Consider the following 24,413-nt stretch of genomic DNA (forward strand, 5'->3'; position numbering starts at 1 on the left):
GAGAACCTTTCGCCTAGAGGAATCCTCAGGAATCACTTGAGATATGCTCGGACAATGAGAGAACGCCTAATACTAAGTTTGAAGAGAAACGTAGAAGACGACCAAGTCAAAAGGGTTAGTTAGAGATAACCACACGTCATGCCCACTCAGAAACGTGGGGAAGTAGTTGATGGAGTAACGACTCCATTAGTCCCACTAAGAAAAGGAACATGCTCCCTAAGGGGAAGTGATTGATGGAATAACAAACTTGATGAGTATAACCTTGTTATAGAACTTATGCTTGATAGAAATATCAGATTAAATAGAGTGGACAAATGAGGTGGGTTCATTAACGATTCATAGATTCAAAATGCCAAAAAAGAACCACTTCCCCTTAGGGAGCATGTTCCTTTTCTTAGTGGGACTAATGGAATCGTTACTCCATCAACTACTTCCCCACATTTCATGGAATAACAAACTTGATGAGTATGCCAAAAGCTATGACTTTTATAAAAAGATTATAACTAAAATATTTTAAAAGCTTATAATGGCCTCTGTGGTTATAGTCTCCCTTTTACCAAACAAAAGAAAATTTTGCAGTTTCCAGAAACTCGTAAAAGTTTCCGATTGAATTAACACCCAACAGAAAAAAGGTTACAGGATAAGAATCTAAAAATCATTACTAAATAGGCCAGTTACGAAATTATTCTACAACTTTACGAGTTTCCAGAAACTCTTAAAGTTTCAGATTGAATTTACACCCAACAGAAAAAAGGTTACAGGATAAGAATCTAAAAATCATTAATAAATAGGTAAGTTACGAAATTATTCTACAACTTGACGTAATATAGATGGAGACTTTACGGTTCTAAATACGAGGAAGATATTGACAGCCGAGCTACTCATAATCCATGAGAGAAGAGTAGAGAATACTGACATTGAGTTGACCTGAAAAATATAAAACACTCCTACCTCTTCCTTTCCTTAATAAATTTCTTTTCAGATTGCCAACTCTTTTCTACAGTTTTCCAATTAGTTAAGTTTTTCTTCTTCTACTGGGTGTTTGATGGAGGAGGAAAATGAAGCAACACTAGTTGTCCTGGCAATCACAGACCCAAATGAGAATTACTGACAAGGAGATACCAGCACGTGGGTTTCCTCTTCCATCTTTTTCTGTGCAGGAATGGGCATCTACACCTTGTCAGTTATTCACTGATTATTCGCTTCTCATTTCTATTCGAAGTTCAGAGTTTGGTATCTTTACAGTTACATGAGAGAGAAGTGGAATGGGATACAAGAGAAGCGTTAAACTTCGAAGTTAAAGCTTAAGTCTCACTTTAAGAAATGGGATGTTGGGTCAAGGGAGAGAGAGAGAGAGAGGTAGAAAGAGGGAAGTTCTGTTGCGGTTGGGGGCATTATTTTCGTCTTCCAAAGCCTGATACTTCCATTTCCATGGTGTCTACAAATGGGTTCTTTCCTTTAAAGTTGGGGGATCGAGCCAATGGAGGGCTATTGTTCGTTTGTTGATTCTACCTTCGTGACTGAAGAAACCCTAGACTTACCCACAATTTTCTGTTGTTCTATCGTCGATTCGGGATTGGATTTGGCATTTACGAGGTGATAGCGCTCGTCTTTTCTCTTTATTTCAAGTTGTTTCTCTCTAATTCTTCAATGTAGTTGCAAAGTTAAATGCTTTTTTGGCTTTTCCGGATGTTTTTCGATCTGCTTAATGTGGGATTCTTAAGATAGCTTTTGTGCCTTCAAATTGAGATTGATAATGTTTCGAATTTGAAATCTCTTATCTTTTCCAGCGAACAAGTCCAGAATAGACTAACATTTTCAATGAAATTGGGAGTGTCAGTTTCTTTTTTCTTTTCTAGAGTTGCTTCCCCCCCCCCCCTTCCTTTTGGCCTTTTCAGTGAGGAATTTAAATGTAAATATTCATATAACTGCCTTCATTTTTTGGTTATTTTTAGCCCCTATTATGGGGGTGAGCCCAAATGCTAAAACCATGAAAGGGTTGTATACTCTTTCCTTTTCCTTGAGCAAGTTCTTGTGTTTTTGCTGGAGAATGGAATTGCCAAAACTTGGTCCATTTAAAATTGGGATCTTTAAATTGGCATCAATTTTGTCAACATGGGTTTTGAAATTGGTTTCAAATTTTGATATTCCATAATACAATCATAGAAGGTTTTGCATTTTATAATTTGTTGGCTACGGTAGTGCTCCCTATTTACTAGTTCGGAGAATAGAAGACTGCATCGGAATGTGTGCATTTTTTTTCCTTCTTTCTTTCTTGCTTTCCACATCTTCCCTCTCTATCTGACCTCCCTTTACTTTTCTTTTTACTTTTCCACTTACAGATTTCTCTGCAATTGCAGGATGGAATGAGGTGGCCCTTTTTCTGTTGATCTGTGAACATAGGTTTTCATTCTTGCAAGTTAGATTGTTTGATTGCACTTCATTTGATTCTTTTCTAAGAAATGATGTAGTTGAAATTGAGCCTAGTGTTCGTGAAGATGTTTTTCAACAAAGAAATTGAGGGCTTACATGATGATGGTTTTGAAGGTTCAACTGATGAACACCATATTTTCAAGGATGTTTGTTGTGGAAATGAGAATGGTTACACCAGTAGGAGCTCCCTTGTTATTGGATCTATCCTTTTCAATGGTGAGAGCAGTATGTATAGAAATATGGCACTGGATTCAATTACGGATAACGTGCACCTGACAAGTCCTTTGTTAGCGAAAGACTTGTGTGTGGAGGACTCCTGCACTGCAAATGAGAATGGCATCCCTAATGTAGTTGGCAGAAGAATTGCGGAGTTAGGGTCTCTTCAGCATACCTCAGCATCTTCAGTTGGATTGAGTTCCCATGATGTAAATGCTAATAGAATGAATTGGTCATTCAATCCAATCTCATCCTTGAGGGATGAAATCAAAACTGAACATTCTCTTGATGTGGGGAACGAGACTCAATTTGGAACAAGTAATGAAGATTCTTCTTGTACTATCTCTTCAGGTTCATACAGCGTTGGTCGAACAAGGGCATGCTACTTGGTTGAATCTTCAGGTCAGGGTGTTATATCAAGATGTTATCTTCTGAAACAACAAGATGTGGACTACAGAGGTGACATTTGTGAACCTGCTGCTTCCAAGCATGACGCATCTACTTTTGGAATTAATGGAAGGGAAGTTCTTGAAAGTGTTCCTACTACACCTATTTCTCAGGGGCAGTTTAGAACAAAACTTTATATTGCAGATTCATCAATCTCTGCCAGAGAAAGTTTCCTTAAACCTGTTGTTTCAAAACCTGACATAGATATTATTCCATTGAAGTCTGATTCAATGAAGGATATTGATTCTGTGAAAGGTCTACGTTCACACCTTCGTAATCATGCCAATCATTTGCTTGAGGCTGCAGGCTGGGTTATTGCAACACGGCTAAGGAAGGATGGAAATACTTCGGCTCCAATATATATATCACCTGAGGGGGAGGTTCTTTGTGCATTCCAGAAAGCTTGGTGGTTATGTGGTAAGAGGTTGCTTTTTACATATGGTTTAGTGCAGAAAAATTATGAGAAGCAGTGGTTTGATATCAATGAGTTCTGGTCAGACTTATTGGATATATTTGTGAAAATTGATAAAGAGGCTCATCAAAAAGAAACTTCTGCCTCACTGGCTTGTCTGTGGAATATTTTAGATCCCTTTGTTACTGTAGTGTTTATTGACAGAAAGATTAGTGCACTCAAAAAGGGAAAACTTATTAAAGCAACTAAAGGTGCAATGTTTATAAAACCAAATAACATGGCTAAAGTTAGGAACCGGGATGTTCAGGATAGGGCATTTATCCAGGTGGATAATCAACTTTGTGGTTCTTCTCTGGTCACTCTCAATGAGGAAAGTAGCAGCAGAGATCTCCCAGTTCTTGGTGATGAGAGTCGGGTAGGTGCTGTGAAAAATTTGAAAGGGTCATCAGTTTTTTTTACTGATCCAAAGGCTATGCTTTTGGGAACAAAGTCTGCAAAGGTGATTCAAGATCAGCCCGTGATAGCCTTTGGACACCAAATGGATAGCTTACATCTGAGCTCTGTTCCAGTTTGTGAATCATACATCACATGTATCTGTTCTGAGAGCCAGTTGTACGATGTTCCAATCACTTTTGCTGCTGTAGATACAGTGATGGAAAAGGCTGGAAATGTCTTCTCTTATCAAGATAGCAACATCAGTATCACAAGCTCTGATGGAAAGAGTTCCCAAAAGAAAGTGGGAGGGGAGACTGAAGCTGTAGAAGGAAAATTAGATGACTTTGGCATGGAAAAGGATACAGCCTTGGATAAGGTAGATAAGCATCTGCCAGGTTCTCTGCAGGATTTGTTGGGCAATTCTATATCTTCTTGTAACTCGGACAACTCATCAGCACAGTTAGATAATTGTATGCAGACTACTCCTATGCCTTCAGAATTTTCAGAGAGTCTGGTTGCAGGGATATCTGATGATTGTAATCAGAAACTTGGCAAGGAAAGTTTCTTGGTCCTTAATCAACCAGGTTCTGAAGCTAATGATCTTGAGCTCCACTGTAATCAACTACATGATCACTCTGCAGTTGAACAACAGAAACTGTTCCTTAATCCTCGGGGCGCGCTTTGCAACAGAATGCTGGTGTATAATGAGGGGGAGGGGTGTTCTCATGAGAGCGTTTTTGAGATTGTTGATGGAGGATCACTGAATCATGAGACACTTTCTGTATGTCAGAGAAGCGATTCTGGGAAAGTTCCTTGTCTTCACGTGGATAAAAAAGAGATAACTAATTTGAATCCCTCATCCATCCAAGAAAAAGCTCATTTCTCTCAAAGGGAGGCTTCATCAGATGGACTAAAATTGTTGGGACATCTGAAAGAGGAAAGTTGCAAGGCTGTTGGAGCCTCAAAACTTGAAATGGAGCATGCATCTGTGGCTGCAACAGAAGTTGGTCCACTAAAGAAGACACATAGGAAGTCTAAAAGGTTATCCAAAATAAAGCATTCCAAATTATATAAAAAACAGGGGGAATTGTGTTCGGCCATTTCTCAGGAGGTTGAGGCACAAAATGACAGAATTAGAACTCGTTTACAGTACAGTAAAAACCTTAAACGCCAAAAAGGTAAACAAAGTACTGATTGGAGCAGGAAGAAACTCTTGTCTATCAGCTCTTCCAACCATCAAATTGCAGAAAAATCCAGAGCTAAGGAGTTGAATAACCAGTGCAATGATTCCCGAAAATCATCTGTGGTGGTTCATGATAGAAAAGGTCGAAAAAAGCTTCACTTGGAGAGTCATACTGATGAAGCCCCTTTGCTGATGAATGTTGGGTCCTTTGGATCCCAGAATTCCAGGAAAGTTGGAAGGCCAAGAAAATCTAAATTCATAGATGAAAATGGACAGAAGAGGTTGCGTAGTTCTCATATTGAGGATAATGACCCTTCGATTGCTACTATTACAAAGACCAAGGATTTTGGCTCCAAACAGTCAACTGAAAGGAAGGCATGTAAGTCCAAATCTTTGAGGAAACTTAAGAGTCAGAGCAGCAGTTGTAGGTTACTTCCACGAAGCCCAGGGAAAGGTGGGAAGCACATGGATGGTAAATTGTCAGCCGTCGGGAAACGAACAGTTCTATCCTGGTTAATTGACGCAGGTGTTGTGTCTATGAATGATGTGATCCAGTACCGGAGACGAAAGGATGATGCTGTAGTCAAGAATGGCTTGCTTACTAGAGATGGTGTACATTGTAAGTGCTGCAATAAGGTGTTTTCTGTCTCTGAATTCAAAATTCATGCTGGTTTCAAGCGATATAAGCCATGCTTGCATCTTTTCATGGAGTCTGGTATGCCATTCACCTATTGCCAGCTTCAAGCTTGGTCAGCTGAATACAAAGCCTGGAAAGGTGGGACGCAAACCTCTGAAGTTGATGAAATGGATCAAAATGATGATACCTGTGGACACTGCGGTGATGGGGGCGAGTTGATATGTTGTGATAACTGCCCGTCCACCTTTCATCAGGCCTGCTTGTCTGCACAGGTTTGTTTTATGTGAAGTTTATACACGTTCTTTTGGTTTTCCCTTATGCATATTAAATTTGTAGACCCTATTTAAGTGATCAATAATGTGCATGTATTTTGTTTCATTTCATCTTATATGTCATGAAACAATTCCTGTATTTAGTATTCAGAAATTACATTCTTACTACTGTTTATGCACTCATTGGTTCTCTGGAGAATTACATGTGCAGAATGCACTGAGGGTGTCTTGGGACGATGGCAGTTGTCTCTTAACGCCTTTCGTATTTAGATATCGGGGTTAGAGGACTTATCTGTGTCCTTTTGGAACCAGCATCTTTTGCATTCTCTCCAATCATTTTTCGGTGGAAGATACTAAAGAAAGGAGAAAGTGTACATTTCCACCAGTTTACTGTAATTTGTCTTTCCAATTTTCTGCAGTAATGGGAGTTAACATTTCAATCAAAGGATTGAGGAGGTGATGTTTATTTTCTGGTAGACAAATGGAGATGCAGGCAACATTCTTGATCAAAGTCAGACAAGATGTTGTCTGAAGTGGCTAGTTTTCTTGTATCATTTTTGGTGAGATATGGATCTTGGAGATGGAATGTCAGATCAGAATGTTTAAGTTCTTGCTTTGCAAAATAAGGGCTGATTCTGTGTGAATCATTGGGAGGCATTTAGCGAGAGGCCTTCCTATAAATGTATGTGACTCACAGCCAAGAGGGAGTATCTTTAATCGATAGCTTTCCATCCACAGACTGATGGACAGAGTTGCTTACTGCAGTTTAGGCAATCTACTTTGCAGTCTGGTTCCTGGTTATGAGAAGAGTTGGCCTTTTATCCTAGACATCATGGACTTTTCTGGCAAACAGTTCAGTGAATAGGACATCTAGTCACACCTCATTCAAGATTGTGATTGGAATTGAACCCATGAGCCTGGTTAACTTTGTTCTTCTTCCATCATGTGCATTTTACCAGGATTGGCAGATCGGTTCCAATGCCACATTAGTGAAGTTCATGCCGATGTGAGACAATGGATGACTGTTGGTAATGCTCTCCAAAAAGCTGCAGTGACTGTGGTTGACAATATGTGGATGTAAACCTAGTGACATGGTAGAAAATGAAAACGAAATCCATGTATGGCTAATCAAAATTCTTTAAACTAAGTATAACGAAAACGGAATATCTACTTTGTATCTTTGTTCTAGATCAAGCGGATGATGAAGTGATGAAACTTGAGTGAGGAGGAGATCCCTCAAAGCGATTGTTCTAGGTATCTTGACTCAATCATAAATAAAAAAAAGTGACATAGAGGATGACATTTCCCAAAGAACTAAAATAAGGTGGATGAAGTGGAGAGGTGCGTCCAATGTCTTGTGTGATCGGCGTATTCCTTTGAAGCTCAAAGGAAAATTCTATAGGACTGTTGTACGACCCACTATGATTTGGGTTGCAGAGTGTGGGGCTGTTAAGAAGAATCATATAGGCAAACTTAGTGTAGCTGAATGAGGATGCTAAGATGGATGAGTGGCAAACTTATGAAGGATAAGATAAGGAATGATCATATTAGAGCTGGTCTAGTAGTAGTTCCTTAAGTGATAAGCTTCAAGAAAGTCGTTTGAGGTGGCATGGTCACGTTGCAATGGAGGCCTGTAAATGCCCCTGTACAGAAAAGTGATTTAGTTCTGATTAAAGGAATTAGAAGAGCTAAGGCAGACCTAAGATGACCTTTAGAGAAGTTGTGAGAAAGGATATGGATAACTTAGGCATTATATCTAGTATGGCCTTAAACAGAGCTGATTGGGAGGCAAGAATCCATGTAGCCAACCCCATTTAGTTGGGATAAGGCTTGTTGTTGTTGTAAACCTAGTGGCATGGTGATGGTGTACTTTGTTTCAGAGAAGTTCTATCCTGCTGGAATATAATTAGCCCTATCCTAGGTGGAGGTGCCATACAAAGTCCTTAACCGTATATGGCCGAATGCCAGTGATCTTGAGCTTCCGAATGATATGGCCTTTAGCAATGTGGTCAAAGTGGTGGACTTTACTCCTTATCTGGGCCATTATTTGTATGAGGTAGATGCAAAGCATATGTTGAGGTTGCCACAATTGTAAGTTTGTAACCGTCAATTGAGAATGAGACTGCAGAGGCCTTGAACTACCGCTGCTCTTTAACACGCAGCAGTGGTGGCTACTACTATTCCTTTAATCAAGTGGAAGGTTCATCCTAGGATTGATGCTACTTGTATACAAAGAGATGGCTTCAAGAGGCTCAACCTTGACTTGTCTAAGCAGTAGATGTCCTCATTCATTGGTCAGAAATGAATGGTTTCAAACTGGGGGGGGGGGGGTGCTGATGCAGAATTAAAGGTTTATTTAAGGAGGAATAAAGGCCACAAGCAAGACCACGCTTAGGTCCAACAAGTTAACTGTTTAATCACCCCACCATAAGCTTTAACTTGAGCAATTAGTCAAGCCCATATGAGCCATTTCTTGATTATCAGTTGACACATTAAAATCTTGAGTGTCGGTCAGCCTTATGAAGAGGATTATATAGGAACATTCTGAAGGGCCATGTGACAGCCATATGGGTGTGGCTACTATTTATTTGGTATGTTTTTTAGTTTATAAATTTATAACCAACCACAGATTATATAGTTAGTACATACTGGCTAAGTAGTAGCTCGTCTTCTACTAACTTTATTCTAGAAGATCCTAGATGAATTTGCAGCCAATTAGCCCTTGCCCATCAGTTGGTTTTGCTACCAGTTATTTATTTTCACAAGTTTTTTTATTTCTAAATACTTTTAATTTGTAATTAGCCATGTAGTAATTTAGTAGCTAAGTTGTTGTTTCTCTTTTATTTACTTTATTATTCTCAAAGTTCCTAACTAGATTAGCAGACAAATAGCCCTTGCCCACGCATGAGGGGCAGCAAATTTGTAATTTGAATGCTATTAAAAATAAAAAGGGCATGTTGCCAGTGATTGTGGATTTACAACAATATAGTCTCTCTTGAGTTTTGCTGCTGTGGTGATTCAGTTGCAGAACTTAGGGGGTGATTCTTATGGCTCTTGGTGAAGCTTACCTATGGTTGGCGTTTATACGAGGTGATGTGAACAAGGGCCCTCCCCCTGGCCAAAACCCTATTTGGGCCCCAAGGCCCAGCCAAGATGGTGCACCTTGGGCAGGCGGAATTCCTGTAGGGGCAATTTGGTCATTTTCCAGCCCTAATTAATCTCTGATTTTGTTTTCAGAAGTTTTGCTTTATTTTTCTGAGCCCAATTCTATCTTGAAGTCCTAGTTTGGGTTAGCTGTTGAGTTCTAGTGTCATAGGAAGTTCTCTTTTCTTTTATTTCAAGTCAAGTTCTTTTATTTTATGACTGTTATTCAATGGGGGTATCCTAACTTATGAAGGAAAACCTAGTTGAGTCAGTTTCTAATTCCCAGTTGAGTCTAAATCAAGTTCCTAGTTAGAGTCAAATTCTTTATTTCTTGATGGGCTATAAATAAGCCATCACTCTTCATTGTAAAATTAGTCTACATTGAATAAAGGTTGGAAACAAGTCGTGGTTCTCTTGGGAGGGCCACGACGGGATTCTTAGCTTCTTGCCTTCCATTGCAGCAACCTTCTTCAAGAACCAGCAGCCATATCCTTCAACAGCAGCTCCACCAAGTAAGTCCAGCACCCCCAGCCCTTTCCCCAACCTCCTACGTCCATCACAGCCCTCCTCTCCTTCCCTCTCTCACACAGCCTAGGAAACCCAACCCCTCCCATCACATTCCCCTAATTCCCTTCCCCCACCCCCTCGCAGCCCTTAGGAACCCCATGACTCCTCTAAACCCATTCCCCAACACCCCCAAACCCCTGTGGCACCGTCTCTCCCCCTACTTTCCCTTTAGCTCTCTCTCCTCTCCCCCCTTCTCTTGACTTGCGGCAACCATAAAACAAAAAAAAGAAAGAAAAATGAATGAAGAAAAAAGAAAGAAAGAAAAGAAAGAAGAGAAAGAAAGAAAGAAGGAAAAAAAAAGAAAAAAGAAAGAGGTAAGAAAGATTGGCCAAGATCCAAGAATCCTCCTCCAAGATCTTCAAAACCCGATATTGAGTTGAGTTGTGGCCCATGGGTTTCCAGAGGAAACCTGTGGCAGCTTTGTGCATTCAGATTTTCAGAAATAAAGAAGCCTTCCTCTCCAATAACAAGTAAAAACTCCCACCACTGCCCTTACCCTTACCCTTATCTTTGGGGCATCACAGCCATCATCTCTCTCTTCCCCCAACCCTGCGACAGCCCTTCCCCATCACTAAACCCTAGTTCTCCTAAACCCCAATCCCCTACCCCCATCACAACCCTCATCCTTACCCCTGCAGCAGCTTCACCCTTTTTGCCCTACCCTAAGCCTTCATCACAGCACAACCCCCCACCCCTGTCTTCCTTTTCCCTTCTTTCCTACCCATGGTTATTAAAGCGGCAAAGCGATTGGGGATTTGTCTTGGCGATTAGGCGGCAATAAAGTGACAAAAGCAATTTAGTCAATATTTTTAATATAACTACTTTTAAACTACTTTTTAATACAAATACTTTTTATAATAAACTAAAGTACTGAACAAACATTCAACAATCACATTCATAAAAATAGAAATAAAAAAACATTCAAGAATCACAATTATGAAAAATTATTCAAAAAAAGAATAAAAACATAACTTCATCTCATCAAGCATCATAAGATTCATGACAATAATTATGTAGTATGTACTATAATAGTAATCAATGCGAAAAATGAAAATGAAAGAAAAGTAGTATGTACTATATCAGTAATCATTGAATATGGCTCATGCTTCACATTCTGTTGCCGATAGGCAATTTGGGCCTCGATTCCAAAATGGCTCACATATTTAAATTTATATACGGCATTATAGAATAAATTATGATTAAAAAAAAATATACACAAATTACAAAATGTAAAAAAACTGGTTGTTTTAGCATCTAGGTGCAAAAGGCAGCAAAGCAGTAGTGCCTAAGCAAAAAAGCGACAAGAAATCAGCCTGTTAGTTAAGCAGTCACAATTTAAGCGGTTCACAAATCGCTTTGCCGCCTAGGTGGACGCTTTGATAACCATGAATCCTACCTAGCGGCCGCATGCTTTTCCCCAAACCTCTAAACCCTAAGTTTTCAGTTCCCTCATCCTAACTTAGACCCTAGATCCCACAAATCACCCATCCAAATCCCACCCCCTTTTAGGATTCAAGCCTTTTCTCCTTTACCCAAAGCCCTAATTTCTGAGAATTCACCTTCTTCCCAAAACCCTAGAAACCCTAGCCTTCTTTCACTTAGATCTTCCAAACTCTTAAAGTAAATCCTATTTCCTTTTAGAATCATCGTTCCCTACCCCTCCTTACCTTCAACTTGAACCCTAGGCACCCCCTGGAAACCCTAATTTCTTACTAATTTCCCCATACCATACACTTGGTGTTTAATTCTGAATTTTAAATCACAGCAAAGTTCAGATCAGGAATTCAACAAACCCTAGACTCTTAGCCATACCCAAACTCCAAAGGTCCTATTCCCAAGTAGAGCTATTCAAGTTAGCCCTAAACCTAAACTGCAGGGTTGTGAACCCCTAATTTTACTGCTGGTTCATTTGAATCAATCCTGAAGATTAGCCTTGGATTTGGGCATTACATCAGGTAACCTAAGAAAAGAATCAACTGTATCCCATCAATATATTGCCTAATATGGTCAATACTTATTGATATGCTTGATACATCCCTTATAAACAATATAGAGGGCAATCCTTGACCGCAAAACACTAAAAAAGAGCTCCTATAAGGTATTCTAATCAATTTATTTTGGTAAAATCAACTTGATCTGATGCTTGTATTCGATTGATTATGGCAGTGACAATTCATTATCATTTGGTGATCAAACAACCTGAAATTAAGGTTTAACCATATAATAAGAACTTGGAAATTTTTTGTCCCAATATTGATTTTAATGTTATATTTGGCAATAAATCACCAGATTAGGGGGGGGGAATTTGACTGGTTGCACAAAACTGAGTTTGTAATGAAGTGTGTTTACACCCCAACCTTCCCCAAACTGAAAAATGGCATTTTCTCACATCAGTACAATCAAGAAACCTAATCGTCAATATATAAACAGTTGATTGCACTTGTCTCTATTTACTTACGTTTTATACTTCAAACCGATCTTGTGCATATATTGAATCCTAAACATTTCCATGTGTATCATTAGCATATCTCGTGTCTCTCCAATACAACACACTAAGTCACTTAAATCAACCTTTTGAAGAAGTACCCAACACTGATACACAATCTTTCCTAAGATGACCCCCATAGGATTGAGAAAGGGTGTTGGGAATCGATAGAAACACCAAGCCAGAACATGAAGAAAGAAGAAAGAAAGTATAAAGGTAAAAGAAGGGTACAAGGGATAAGACCCATGATGTAACACAATCTAGGGTTAGGGTTTCTTGAGAGATTTCCCTAGAATCTAGGGTTTGGCCATAATCTTTTATTCAAACTAGAAAATAATTCACAAAAAGCTAAGAGGTGATTTTAGGATAACTTGGAAACCTAAGGAAAGTGTTATCGGAATGTTGGAAAGATGTTAAGGTTTTAATAATATCCCATGGGATGATTTTGGATCAATATGGTAGGGAGTAGGGTTTGAGTTATCTCAAACTAATATGGGATGGGAAGGGTTTATCAAAATTAGCTTGGGATGGTTAGGGATGATTCATGGATGAAACAAATTACAAAAGATCAACTTTATTCAATAATCAAAATTGATCTGTTTGCAAGTGTGGCCCTGTGGGGGCTATATTTATAGCCTTTCATGAAGGATTCATTCTTAGACTCAATATTAGAAAGCAAATCAAACTAGGACTTGTACTTGGAAAACAAAACAAAACAATGTCTAAAAGTGCAAACGTATACGGACTTGTAATTGGATTGTGTTTACGTTTGGTCATAGATGGTTTGTTACTTTTATTGACTGTAGGACCACATGCGTTATCTTCTTCACCAAAAGAGCAATGTGTTTTTGTGTTTCCAAAATTTCCATAATATGGTTAAGACTCAGTTTGGGGTTATTATTAAAATTCTTCGCATCGATAATGGAATTGAATACTTGGGTAGGGCAATTCCCTTTTACCTAGTTGACCATAAAATCATACATCACACCAGTTGTGTGGATATTCCACCTCAAAATGGAGTTGTCAAACGCAAAATAAACATCTCCTTGAGGTGGCAAGATCTCTTATGTTCACTATGCATTTGCCTCCTCGTTTTGGGGTGATGCTGTTCAAACTGCCACTTATCTGATTAACCGAATGCCTTCTTAAGTCTTGGATCAGCATTGTCCTCTTGAAGTTCTTTCAGGGACAGCCAACTTTATGGTCCCACCTAAGGTCTTTGGGTGTGTTGCCTTTCTCTACAACCACCATGTCCATGGTAAATTAGATCCTCGTGGTTTACAATGCATATTTTTAGGTTATCCTCCTACACAGAAGGGTGTAAGTGTTACCATCCTAGCTCTCGCCGCTTCTTTGTATCTATAGATGTTGTGTTCCAAGAGCAGGTCCCTTTCTTTTCCCCTACATTTCTTCAAGGGGAGAGTATTAGTGAAGAAGCTCTGGTGTTCATTGACATGCCTCCTAAAATTCCTATAGCTAATTCTCCTTTGGCAGATTTTCCTTTGAAAGATGGAGTGACCGGGTAGGAACGACTAGTGGATGATGTGCAGGGCGAGACTAAACCTCTAAAGACCTATCAAAGAAAGCAGAAAATAACCCCTTCTGAGCCATGCAATTGGAAGCACTGGCTCCTAGTCCTGAAGTGGTGAGTCTGTCCTTGACCCTTCTTTTGACTTACCTATTGCATTAAGAAAACAAAGACTGCTAGCCAAAGGCTTTATTCAGACCTATGGCATTGACTACCAGGAGACATTTGCACCTGTTGCCAAAATGAACACAGTTCGAACTATTCTCTTATGTGCTGTGAATTAGGGATGATATCTACAACAATTGGATGTGAAGAATGTTTTCTTACATGGAGAGATCTAGGAAGAGGTGTATATGGATGTGCCTCCTGGAAATTTTAGTTTGAGACTCATGGGGAAGTGTGCAAACTAAGGAGAGCCTTGTATGGATTGAAGTAGTCCCCAAGGGCATGGTTTGGGAGATTTCATAAGGCCATGACTTCCTATTGCTATAAGTAGAGTAATGCAGACCATACCTTGTTCGTTAAGTGGGATAGTTCCCTATTACATTACTTCTGGTGTAAGTGGATGATATTGTGATCACAACTAGCAAGATGGTTGTCAAAGCATCCGCCTAGGCGGCAAGGCGGTTTTTCAACCGCCTTTTTTTGAACTGATTAATTGACGTTCTATTTTTTTTCACCTCTTTTTTCGCCTAGGTGCTACCTCTTTGTTGCCTTGTGCGCCTTATCGTTGCCTAGATGCTAAAGTAGTTGCTTTTTTGACATTTTGTATATAATATTTTTTTAAATCAAAATTTATTATATAAAGCCGCATATAAATTTAATAGTTAGTTATTTCAGAATTGACACCCAAACTGCGAAGGAAATCCGAGGCCTAAAGTGACATAGGACCTTTATAGGCTCTGGGGGTGCTGCCCCCACACCCCCGCTGGGGCGGCCTCCCCAAACCCTTGCTTGCTCACCGCAGAGTGGGATCCCGGTGTCCGTCGGCAAAAGAATGTGAAGCATGAGCCATACTCAACATCAAGAATCAATGAATCATTAAATGGACAATGACTTGGCAATTGGAATAATGAGATCTATTAATTTATTGTGTTGGGCAAAAAAAGTTTCTTGAATGCACCTTTTTTTTTTTTTAGATGAATGTGATTAAATGTTTGTTTAGCTTATTATAGAAAGTAGTTGTATTAAAAAACAGTTGTATTTAAAAAATTTGACCCAATCGCTTTGGTCGCCTTATTGCCACCTAGACGCTACTTTGTCACCTAATAGCCTAGGTGGAGCCTCAACCACTTTGGTCGCCTTGCCGCGTTCACAACCATGGCTAGCAGTGAGGAAGAAATTACAACCTTGAATACTTTTTGGGCACTTAGTTTGAGATAAAAATATGGCCAAGCTCAAATATTTTCTTGGGCTAGAACTAGCATATTCACCCAATGGTGTGTCTCTCTCTCAGAGGAATATACTTTGGATTTACTAGAAGAGACTGGGATGCTAGGGTGTAGGCTGGCTGAGACTACCATGCAGCCCAATCAAACACTTGGAAGGCAAAGGAAGGAGAACCAGTTGATAAGACCAGCTATAAAAAGCTGGTTGGGAAGTTGATTTATTTGTCACACACTAGACTAGATATTATTTTTGCAGTTAGCCTTGTCAGTCAGTACATGCATGATCCCTAATCTTCACATTTGGATGTAGTATATTGTATCTTGAGGTACTTGAAGGCTTCTCTCGGAAAAGGCATCTTGATTTCTTCTCATGGACATCTTAGAGTTGAGGCATACATAGATGCAAACAAGGCAGGATGTCCAGATGATAGGAGATCTGCCTGTGGCTATTATGTGTATGTAGAGGGCAACTTGGTATTGTGGAGGAGCAAGTAACAAGCTGTAGTTGCACGATCCAGTGCTGAAACAGAATTTTGGGCTCTGGCTCAAGGTATTTGTGAGATGCTGTGGTTGAAAGGTCTTCTTCCAGAGCTTGGGACATACCTAGAAGAGCCTATACAGTTGTATTCAGATAACAAATCAGCCATCAGTATAGCTCATAACCAGTTACAGCATGACAGGACTAAGCATTTAGAGATTGACAGGCATTTTATTAAAGAGAAGGTCGAGTCTGGTTTGATTCAGATGACCTTTGTCACATCTGACAATCAGCGCACCGATGTGTTTACAAAGAGCTTGAATGTCAAGACGTTTAGTAGCGTCATTAGCAAGTTGGGCGTGATAAATATCTATGCACCAACTTGAGGGGGAGTGCTGTACTTCAATAGTTTTATTTGTAAGGGTAGATATGTTTATTAGGGTGCTTTATTCTTTGTAGTCCCAAATTGGGTATATTTGTATTTTCTCTTGCGTATTACTAATATAAATAGAGGCCTGCTATGTCACATTGACATAAGTCAGGATCATTCAATATTCCAACAGTAACTTGGTTGAAACACGTCTTCCACTTGAGAAACTGCAGTCCTACAGCATCTATTGCAAAGATCAAGGTGGCTTTCAACCATATCTTCAAGAAAGGTGAGATTTCATCCCAAATTTGAGGTAGGAGGTTGGATGAGCTGCCTAGCGCTTTTAGTGTTGTACTCTTGTGGTGTAACTTACAACTATTCCCATCTTGTCATGTGAACTTGCTTATTTGAATATTGATAATGAACATGTGTCATGTACAATGTATCATAGTTGTTTGAGTTTGAACCTTAATGTATGTATGTGTGTGTGTGTATATATATATATATATATATATTAAAGTAAATCATGTGTAAAATAGGTTTTAAAAGCCTGCATCTTCACTTCTTCAGTGTAGTGATTTCAAACAACAACAACAACAATAAGCCTTGTCCCAACTAAATGGGGTCAGCTGCGTAGTGATTTTAAACCTAGGGTCAAAATAGAACTTACATTTATAGTTGTTTTTCATCAATCTAAGGCCACGAATGTATTTGGAAAGCCCAAACTAGGCTAGACAGTAATATCCAACCTGTCACTGAGATGAGTCACCAAGTTGGATTGGGATGGGAGGACAATTTCCTCCAACTCTCAATCTTCTCAACTGAGATCAAGTTCTCAAACCATGTTTCTGACATATACTGTTATCTCACTTTGATTTTGGTTTCCTCTACTTGGTTTCTGTTGTCGTATTTTCAGCTTGCAGACCTCCCCACTCAAAATGAGATTGGTCTTGTCAGACCTGTGTAAGATTGTTGTCCAATCAGCTTGGGGTAAAGGATCATGTCTAAGGATCCTTGGATGGAGAACATTTACATTATCAAAGTGTTCTGGATATTATGTTAGAACACAATTGAACAAGTCCTTGTTAATATTCTTCATCACTGAATGTTTTTAACAAGTTCAACTTGTGGTTGAGATTGCCTGGACCTTAAAGTAGTAGTACCAGGTCATTCAGAATCAAGTCTGGTTGCTTTCAATAATTAATCTCGTACTGGTTTGGAGGAGCATAAGCCTCTTGTTTAAGATACTTTTGAGTTTTGGCAATACATAAAAAATGGCAAACTCGGTGCCAAAGGCTTCAGCACAAGCAGTTTGGGGGAGCAATTTGCTATGCAGCCTTATCCCAGCAATTTTTGCTGAGAGGCTGTTTTGATGCCTAGACCTCAGGCTGCAAATGTGGTCCACATATTGTTGCGCCAAGGCCTGCCTCACTTTTGGTAATGCACGTATAGGTTAAAAAAATGCTACCAGGATAAAGATTATCATTTACTGGCAGTTATGTATCTATTATTAGCTCAGAATTTTGTTGGTTCTTTGCTTTTGACTACCTGACTAGTTGGTTGCTTGGTGTAAGAGGGTGTCAAAATTGAAGTGAAACTGAATATCCAAACTGGAACTAACTGTTCATGATCGAACAACATCGCAATAGTGAAAAATGATCTGGCTCTGATTTTATATGTTCTCTTTCCAGTTTGGTTTTCATTTGCACCATAAACGGCCAGCTTTAAACTGAACAGTAACTGCAAAATTAATAGAAACTAGTGCCTCTCACTCTAAGTAACTGCAAAATGAATAGAAACTAGTGCCTCTCACTCTAAAGCTAACCTATGCATCAATCGGGTTATCTAATGGAATATAGTCGATCTTTGTAATAAGAAAATTATTTTGCATCATACTTGAAACATAAAATAAGTAAACATGTTTTGAGAGAGCAATGTATATTATATTTATGTTCCTGTATGGATTTGAGATGAATTGTGTTTAAATGGTTTAACAAAATCCAATCTAGTAATGGAACAAGTAGTTTGTTTATCATGTTAAAGTGGAGAAGGGAAAAGTGAAAAAACTAGGAGTATGCAAGATAAAGAAGAATTGGATGTCTTTTTGGTATCACATAGGAATGAGAAATAGGATGAGTAAAGGATATCATGAGAGAATAGGGAAACATGGGAATATATAGGATTTGAAAGGCTAAGCTTGTCTTCATTACATTTTCTCGAAACACAAACTATTCGTGCAAACTGGTTGTGAATCCTATGATGAAAACCGAATACGAACTATTGAAACCAACCCATATGCAAAACAATTCTCTAGATTTTTATCCTGTTTGGTTTTCATTCCATTTTGTCATAACATAAACCCACAACAAACAAACTGAATAACCAAAGCAGCATCGATTGACACCATGTACCATTTGAGAGGTAATCATGAGTCACTCTTTAATTTACTAAGGTTTGCTAAATTATTCAAAAAATATTGTTCCTGGCAATCTAATAAACTACACTGTGGTCAGTGTTTCCTTGTCTCCTGTTGGTACCGTAGTATCTCGCTTTTTAATGTGCAATAGCTTATTTTCCATTTTTACCACATTGACTTCTCTGTGGTTATTGCTGCTGTTGATTAATGTTACTGCTTGGCATGGCTAGTACTACTGTTACTTAACATTTTCAGGGACCTTGAGTTCCCACTTTGTTGTGGGCTTCTTTTTGTCGACAAGTTTAAAGCTAGGTTGATACGTAGGACTTCTAGATGTGATTTTATTTTTTGTTTTGTTTTTAAACTCAGGAGCTCCCTGAAGGCAGTTGGTATTGTCCATATTGCACCTGCCGGGTTTGTGGATATGTGGTCAATGACAAAGAGGCTTCAAGTTCCTTCACTGTACTAAAGTGCTCACAGTGCGAGTTTAAATGTAACTATTCCTCCCCTAGAATTATTTCCTTTGAAACTCATCTCCTCAATGCTTTCTATGGAGTACGGACTTGAAATTGATTGCTCATTGGGATAAGATTTTAACCTTGGATGTATTAAATATGTCTAGTTTTATGATGCAATAACTGTTACAGACCTCTAATCCCTAAAGCTGGAGGTGTTAAGTAGGTGGCAACAATGTATATAAAAGCCAGCCAAAACCCAATAAACACCCCCACACCCTTCCCCACGCGCCCCGCAAAAAGAAAAAAAATAATAGAATAAATTAAAAGCCAAACACCACAGCAGCATGTGAAGGCCTGCATGTTATACACACTCAGGGAGAAACACCATCACTTGGCACCAAGCAGAGAACGTGTTAGGGAACACGGTTGCTCTGATATTATGTTACAATCACATTTCCAATTGAGTTGTTAGGTAATGGCAACAATGATGTATATCAACAGAAACCAATAAGTCATCTGCTTTATAACTGGAGAACTGATGAAATTTTCTTTTTAACAAAGAAAGCATTGTGGTACAATGTCATGCTTGGTAATAAATTCTCTAGTGGACTTTATGAAGGAGAAATACATTTGATCCTTCGTCATGGTTACTGTTCCTTGATTGGTGAGTCTTTTTACCTCTTTCATCCCCTCACCCATGAACCCACAAAAATAAATAAAAGAAGAGATAATCTAGTCTACATTTTGGAATGAATTGTTATTTTGTTAACTGTTGGTGATTCCTCCCGGAAAGAATGAAAGTATGCTTGAAACAAGCGTGAATTATGTGATGAATTTTATTTTATAATTTAATTAGTGGTTTTTATTTTTTACAATATATACATCACCATTGCATGGAGTCAGTCAAATTTAAAAAGTTTTATATGTTGTCACAATTTGTGTGTTAAACCATTTGGCCATACTGTATGGGTGGTTGTGCTGCATCAATAGGTTCCAAGCCTAAATGTTATATTGTATTTCGGTATTGCTTTGGTTCTAGACTTTCTATGTTTTTATATGTTTACTTTTTGTTTGATCTCTTTCACCTTTATTATAAACAAAACTTGGCTATGATCCCTTAGGACACTAGTCCTTATTCTCCTCCGATTTGCTACATCATGGTGATGCTGATCTTAAAGCCCAATGGAATTTGACCTGCTGAATTGTTGAATGGGTTATATGTCCATATGAACGGCCGACCCATTGAGTTGAGCATGCTAGCTGGATCTACAAGGATGAGATTTAACTGGATGAATATAATTAGTTGTCTAAAATTGTAAATCCTCATTTTGTGAAGTCTGATTATACTTGATAAATCACCATTGGTCGCCAAAAAATAATTGGTCTAGGAATCCCCTCCAAAAGTCGCAGTTTTTCATTCTCAACCCAATTGATACAATTTGTTTATAAAATTTTAAACATTTTTCAACAAATAAATAATGCTGATTTATTCAAGTGCATGAAGAAGATCCATTACTCTCTCTCCTCTCCCTCATTAAATTTCTATAAGAACTCATCAATAGTAAATTATCAATTAAAATTGCATGAAAATTATAATGAAAAACCTGCACCAATTTCCATGCGTACCCATGCAAATAGGAAAAAACTTATCCAATTCTCCATACGGTTAAATTTTACCCTACTAATACACCTATCTCTTCTCCTATTGACCCCACTACTTTTTGAGAAAAATAGTCTTATCCTTCCCCAGCCCCCTCTCCCCAGTCCCCACCCTGCAAGAAAAGCAGAATTAAAGAAAAGAAAAAGGAACAACTACACGTAATGGATTTATATAAAAGAAACAGAAAAGGACGAAAAAAAATGTGCTCTTAAAATGACTTCTACAATGAGGGAGAAACAAAAAAAGAAGTTAAAAAAACATATATAAAATGAACCAAAACAATAAGAAATTAATGTTTTTGTTAATCCTTATATATTCTTTAATTAGCATTTTTTCTTTAAATCCTGTTTTTCTCAACATAAATACTTTTTATATTATATTTCAATCATTATTTATTTAAGAAACAACAAAAAACTGTACTGGTATATATAATAGTATAAACTCCAAAAACATGGCTATATCTCTCTCTCTCCTAAAAAACACCTGTCCATTCAAACTATTAGACCTTTTAGTCATTAATAAAAAAGGATGCCTAAAACTGTAATTTCTCATTTTACAAGTAATAGTTACCAGTAATTCAAAAAAAGGATTGAAATTTCAGTTTCCTAGCCGAGATGTGGTCGAAAAGTCAACCATCTTGGTTAAAACCTGGGAATTTTCCTAGTACAAATTGATCCGTGGTTTCTGCCCTGTTTTCATGGATTTTTTTTATTTGGGTTTCTGCATACAACCTCTTTAAAGCATGAAGAACACAATGGAATAGGTATTTTGTTATAAAACCAATGGAGAGTTATCATTCAAGTGGTAGTATACTTGAGAGGTTCTAACGAATACAAAAAGACTTGTAAAATTGAACAAATTACACAATTACTTTAAATGTTTTATACAAATACAATAGCCAAAAAACAAATAATCAAAAAGAAACTTTTGCTGACATCTTCACTCAATTCCAACTTGAGTTTCTTAGTGGATCCATTGCGCGAGACGTGTAGTACTGGTAAGATTTATTTACTGCTTTGAATACTAGAAGGAAAAAAAAAACTCCCATGTCATGGTCTTGGAATATTTATTTAGGTAGTCTGATACTATGAATCTATAGGTGTCTTTGTTGGCATAAGCTAGATATCCCAATGTAGGGAATGTGTCATCAGGGAATGGAATGTAAGAGGTTGATAGCTGAATTGGCCCAAATGGGTGTGATGCATATCCAAAGATGGAGTCCACAAATGATGTAGCTGATTCCGGTCCATCCCCAAACCCTTATGTTGACATACTACTAACATCAACAGATGACCCCCCATGCCCAGCAACTCCACCATGTATTCCATAAGGCTATATCCATGGAGCATACTGCAAACAAGGTGAACAAAGACAAAGTAGTGATGACTTGGAGTGAAAAAGGGTTGAAAGAGGCAAAATTGGCAAAGTATGGGTAGAAATCCCCCAAATTTTGATTAGTGGCACCTACGAGTTTTGCAAAATTTTGTAGAACTCGACCAAGGTTTGGGACTTTTAAACATGGTTTCGTAGAACTCGGTCGAATCCCCGAGGAAAAAACCAAAATTTTGGTGGTTTCAACTGAAATTTGGACTATGATTGAAATCCACTTTCACTTAATTTAAGCTTTATATCATCAAGCGTTGAAAACCATAAAATCCGATCTGTCAAAATTTGATAGAATCTTATTTTTTATATACTCTAATTTCATTTATTCAATTTCTATTATTTAAAATTAAAATTAATTAATCCATTACTTTCTCTTTCCTCTCCCATCTTTTTATCAGTTTCTTAAGAAGTACCAATCTATAAAATTAAGGACTAGTTTAATAAAACCCCCTTTTAGTGCCTTGAAATAGGAATGCCTTACTTATATATATCCAATAGTTGAATCAAACTTTTAATTAAAAAAAATTAATCTATGAATAAAAACAGGTGCAAATGCACATGCAAGTTAATGGGGGCTCCAATCACTGGTTTGGCAAGACTGATCTGTGCAGCCTTTCTCCTGCTTCACTGTGAGGCTGTAGAACTACCATATGTCTGGGTTCAATCAACTAATCTCTACATTGGACTGGCCATGAGCATACTTATGGTTTTTAATCATCCCCTTGTCTTTCATATTAGTTTGCAATATCTCATAAGTAATCTTTTTTCTGTTTATTTTACTTTTATATAATTCACAGTATGCACATAAGATTGCTCATGAAGTTAAATTCTGTAGTTCTTGTGGTATATTTTCTCTGAATTGTTGAAGTTATGTTTTTCCTGATAAAAATGTTTCTCCTGAACAGATCATTATGCATGTTTAAAAGAAAGTGATATGCATATGGAAGGCACAATTTCTGATACATGGTTTTGTGGGGGAAAATGTCAGGAGGTACATATGCTGCTCCATAATTCAAACTTATGAGTTAAGGTGGTTCTCTGTTAAATAGAGAAAATTGCCATGGAATATGGGGATGGAGAATGGTTTACTATATGAAATGAATAATTGTCATGGAAGCTATCCAACTGCCCCTCACATGGCCTTCTACTGGCTTCCCCATGTTTTGGGACCGTGCGAACTCTTGTTCTCCTCACCTTCTTAACATTTAATTACTTTACAGGTTCCTTTATTCCTGATGTAGTAATAGTGATGTGAACACAAGGATCCCTGGCTGAAACCCTAAGTGGGCCCCCCAGGATGGCTCCAAGAAACCGCCCTAACCTGGCCGAACCACTATTAGGGGTTATTTTTGGCATTTTTGCCCCATTTTTAGGTCTGGAGTTATTTCCAGTTTAATTCAGAATTTTATTTGAGTTCAAATTAGTAACTTGAGTTGTGCTTGGTTTAGTGTTAGATGTTTTGTTTTGATTAAAAATTGTTTTGTTGAGTCCTTTGTTATCTTAAATTAGGCACATGAGTTTTAATTAAAAAAGAATATAGCACGTGCTTATTTAAGTTAAAGTCTAAATATTAGCATGTGTCTTTTAGTAGGTCCAAATCAAGAGTTGAGGTCTTTAAGTAATTAGATGTGGTCAAGTGGTGGGGATCCTTGTCTATTAAGGACCCACCCAAGTTAGAGTCTTCTGAAAGTTATAAATAGTTAATAGTCTATGTAATTTTCAGTTTTGATGAATAAAAGTATCTAGAGTATTGCAGCCAGAGTGGAATTGGTAGGGTTCCTTTGAGGGGGACCCTGCGGTTGATTAAATTCACATTCTTCAAGCTTCTAAGTTCAGTTCTGCAACTCCAGCAAGCATCTTCAGTCTTCAAGCAACAATTCCAGCCAGCATCCACAACCCTATAAGTAAGCAGAGCCCTAGACCCCCTTCTCTTTTTTCCTTCCTCTCACTCAAACCCTTCCCCACCCTCCCCTACTTTGTGTGGCCCCATAAGGACCTCCCACCCCCGTTGCACCCTCTTCCCCTACCTATCCCTTCTGTTCCAGTGAGCCCCATCCCTCCCCCTTGCATCCATAGGCCCCTCCCCCTTGCATCCATAGGCCCCTCCCCTTTCTTTCCTCCGATAGCAACAGGCCCCACCCCCTGTTAACCCCTCTTCCCCAGCCCCTTAAGTCTTCTTTTCCCTTCCCCTAGGATCACACCTAGCCCTAGGTTATAGTTTTGTCGTTATTTCCCCACTTCAGCCTAGTTTCGTTAGTCCAGAAAAATTCTGCTTATCATCTTCTTCTTTAGGAAAAATTCTGCAGATTTTAAACCTAGAAATTTCTGCAACTTCAAAACTTCTGAAGCACTATTACAATTCAGACCCTTCCATGTTCCAGAACCATTAGAATAAGATGTGAACTTTCAAAGGCAGGAAGTGCAGGCCCTTCCTTAACCCTAGCTGACCCTAGCCCTCGTTTTGAATTTCAGTCAAATCCAGACATGAACTACTGTTA

The 24,413-nt window shown here is 38.4% G+C and overlaps 1 protein-coding gene across 4 annotated transcripts in view; it reads left to right on the plus strand.

Annotated features, from left to right (window-relative positions):
* The first annotated feature begins 853 nt into the window (after positions 1 to 853).
* Positions 854 to 24,413, plus strand: part of LOC149005091 (uncharacterized) — a 70,984-nt gene continuing 47,424 nt past the window's right edge. For 3 of the 4 annotated variants that reach the window (XM_089168147.1, XM_089168146.1, XM_089168149.1), the window contains exons 1-4: positions 854 to 1,596; positions 2,361 to 6,035; positions 18,781 to 18,904; positions 22,821 to 22,906. In XM_089168147.1, coding sequence (XP_089024273.1) covers positions 2,499 to 6,035; positions 18,781 to 18,904; positions 22,821 to 22,906 — 3,747 coding nt within the window. In that variant the 5' untranslated portion in view covers positions 854 to 1,596; positions 2,361 to 2,498. The remainder of the gene's footprint in view (positions 1,597 to 2,360; positions 6,036 to 18,780; positions 18,905 to 22,820; positions 22,907 to 24,413) is intronic. The other variant, XM_089168148.1, reaches the window with a different exon arrangement.

The sequence above is a fragment of the Hakea prostrata genome, chromosome 9, assembly GCF_041222555.1.
Source record: "Hakea prostrata isolate BN-2017 chromosome 9, UWA_Hpros_2, whole genome shotgun sequence".
Taxonomy (NCBI): domain Eukaryota; kingdom Viridiplantae; phylum Streptophyta; class Magnoliopsida; order Proteales; family Proteaceae; genus Hakea; species Hakea prostrata.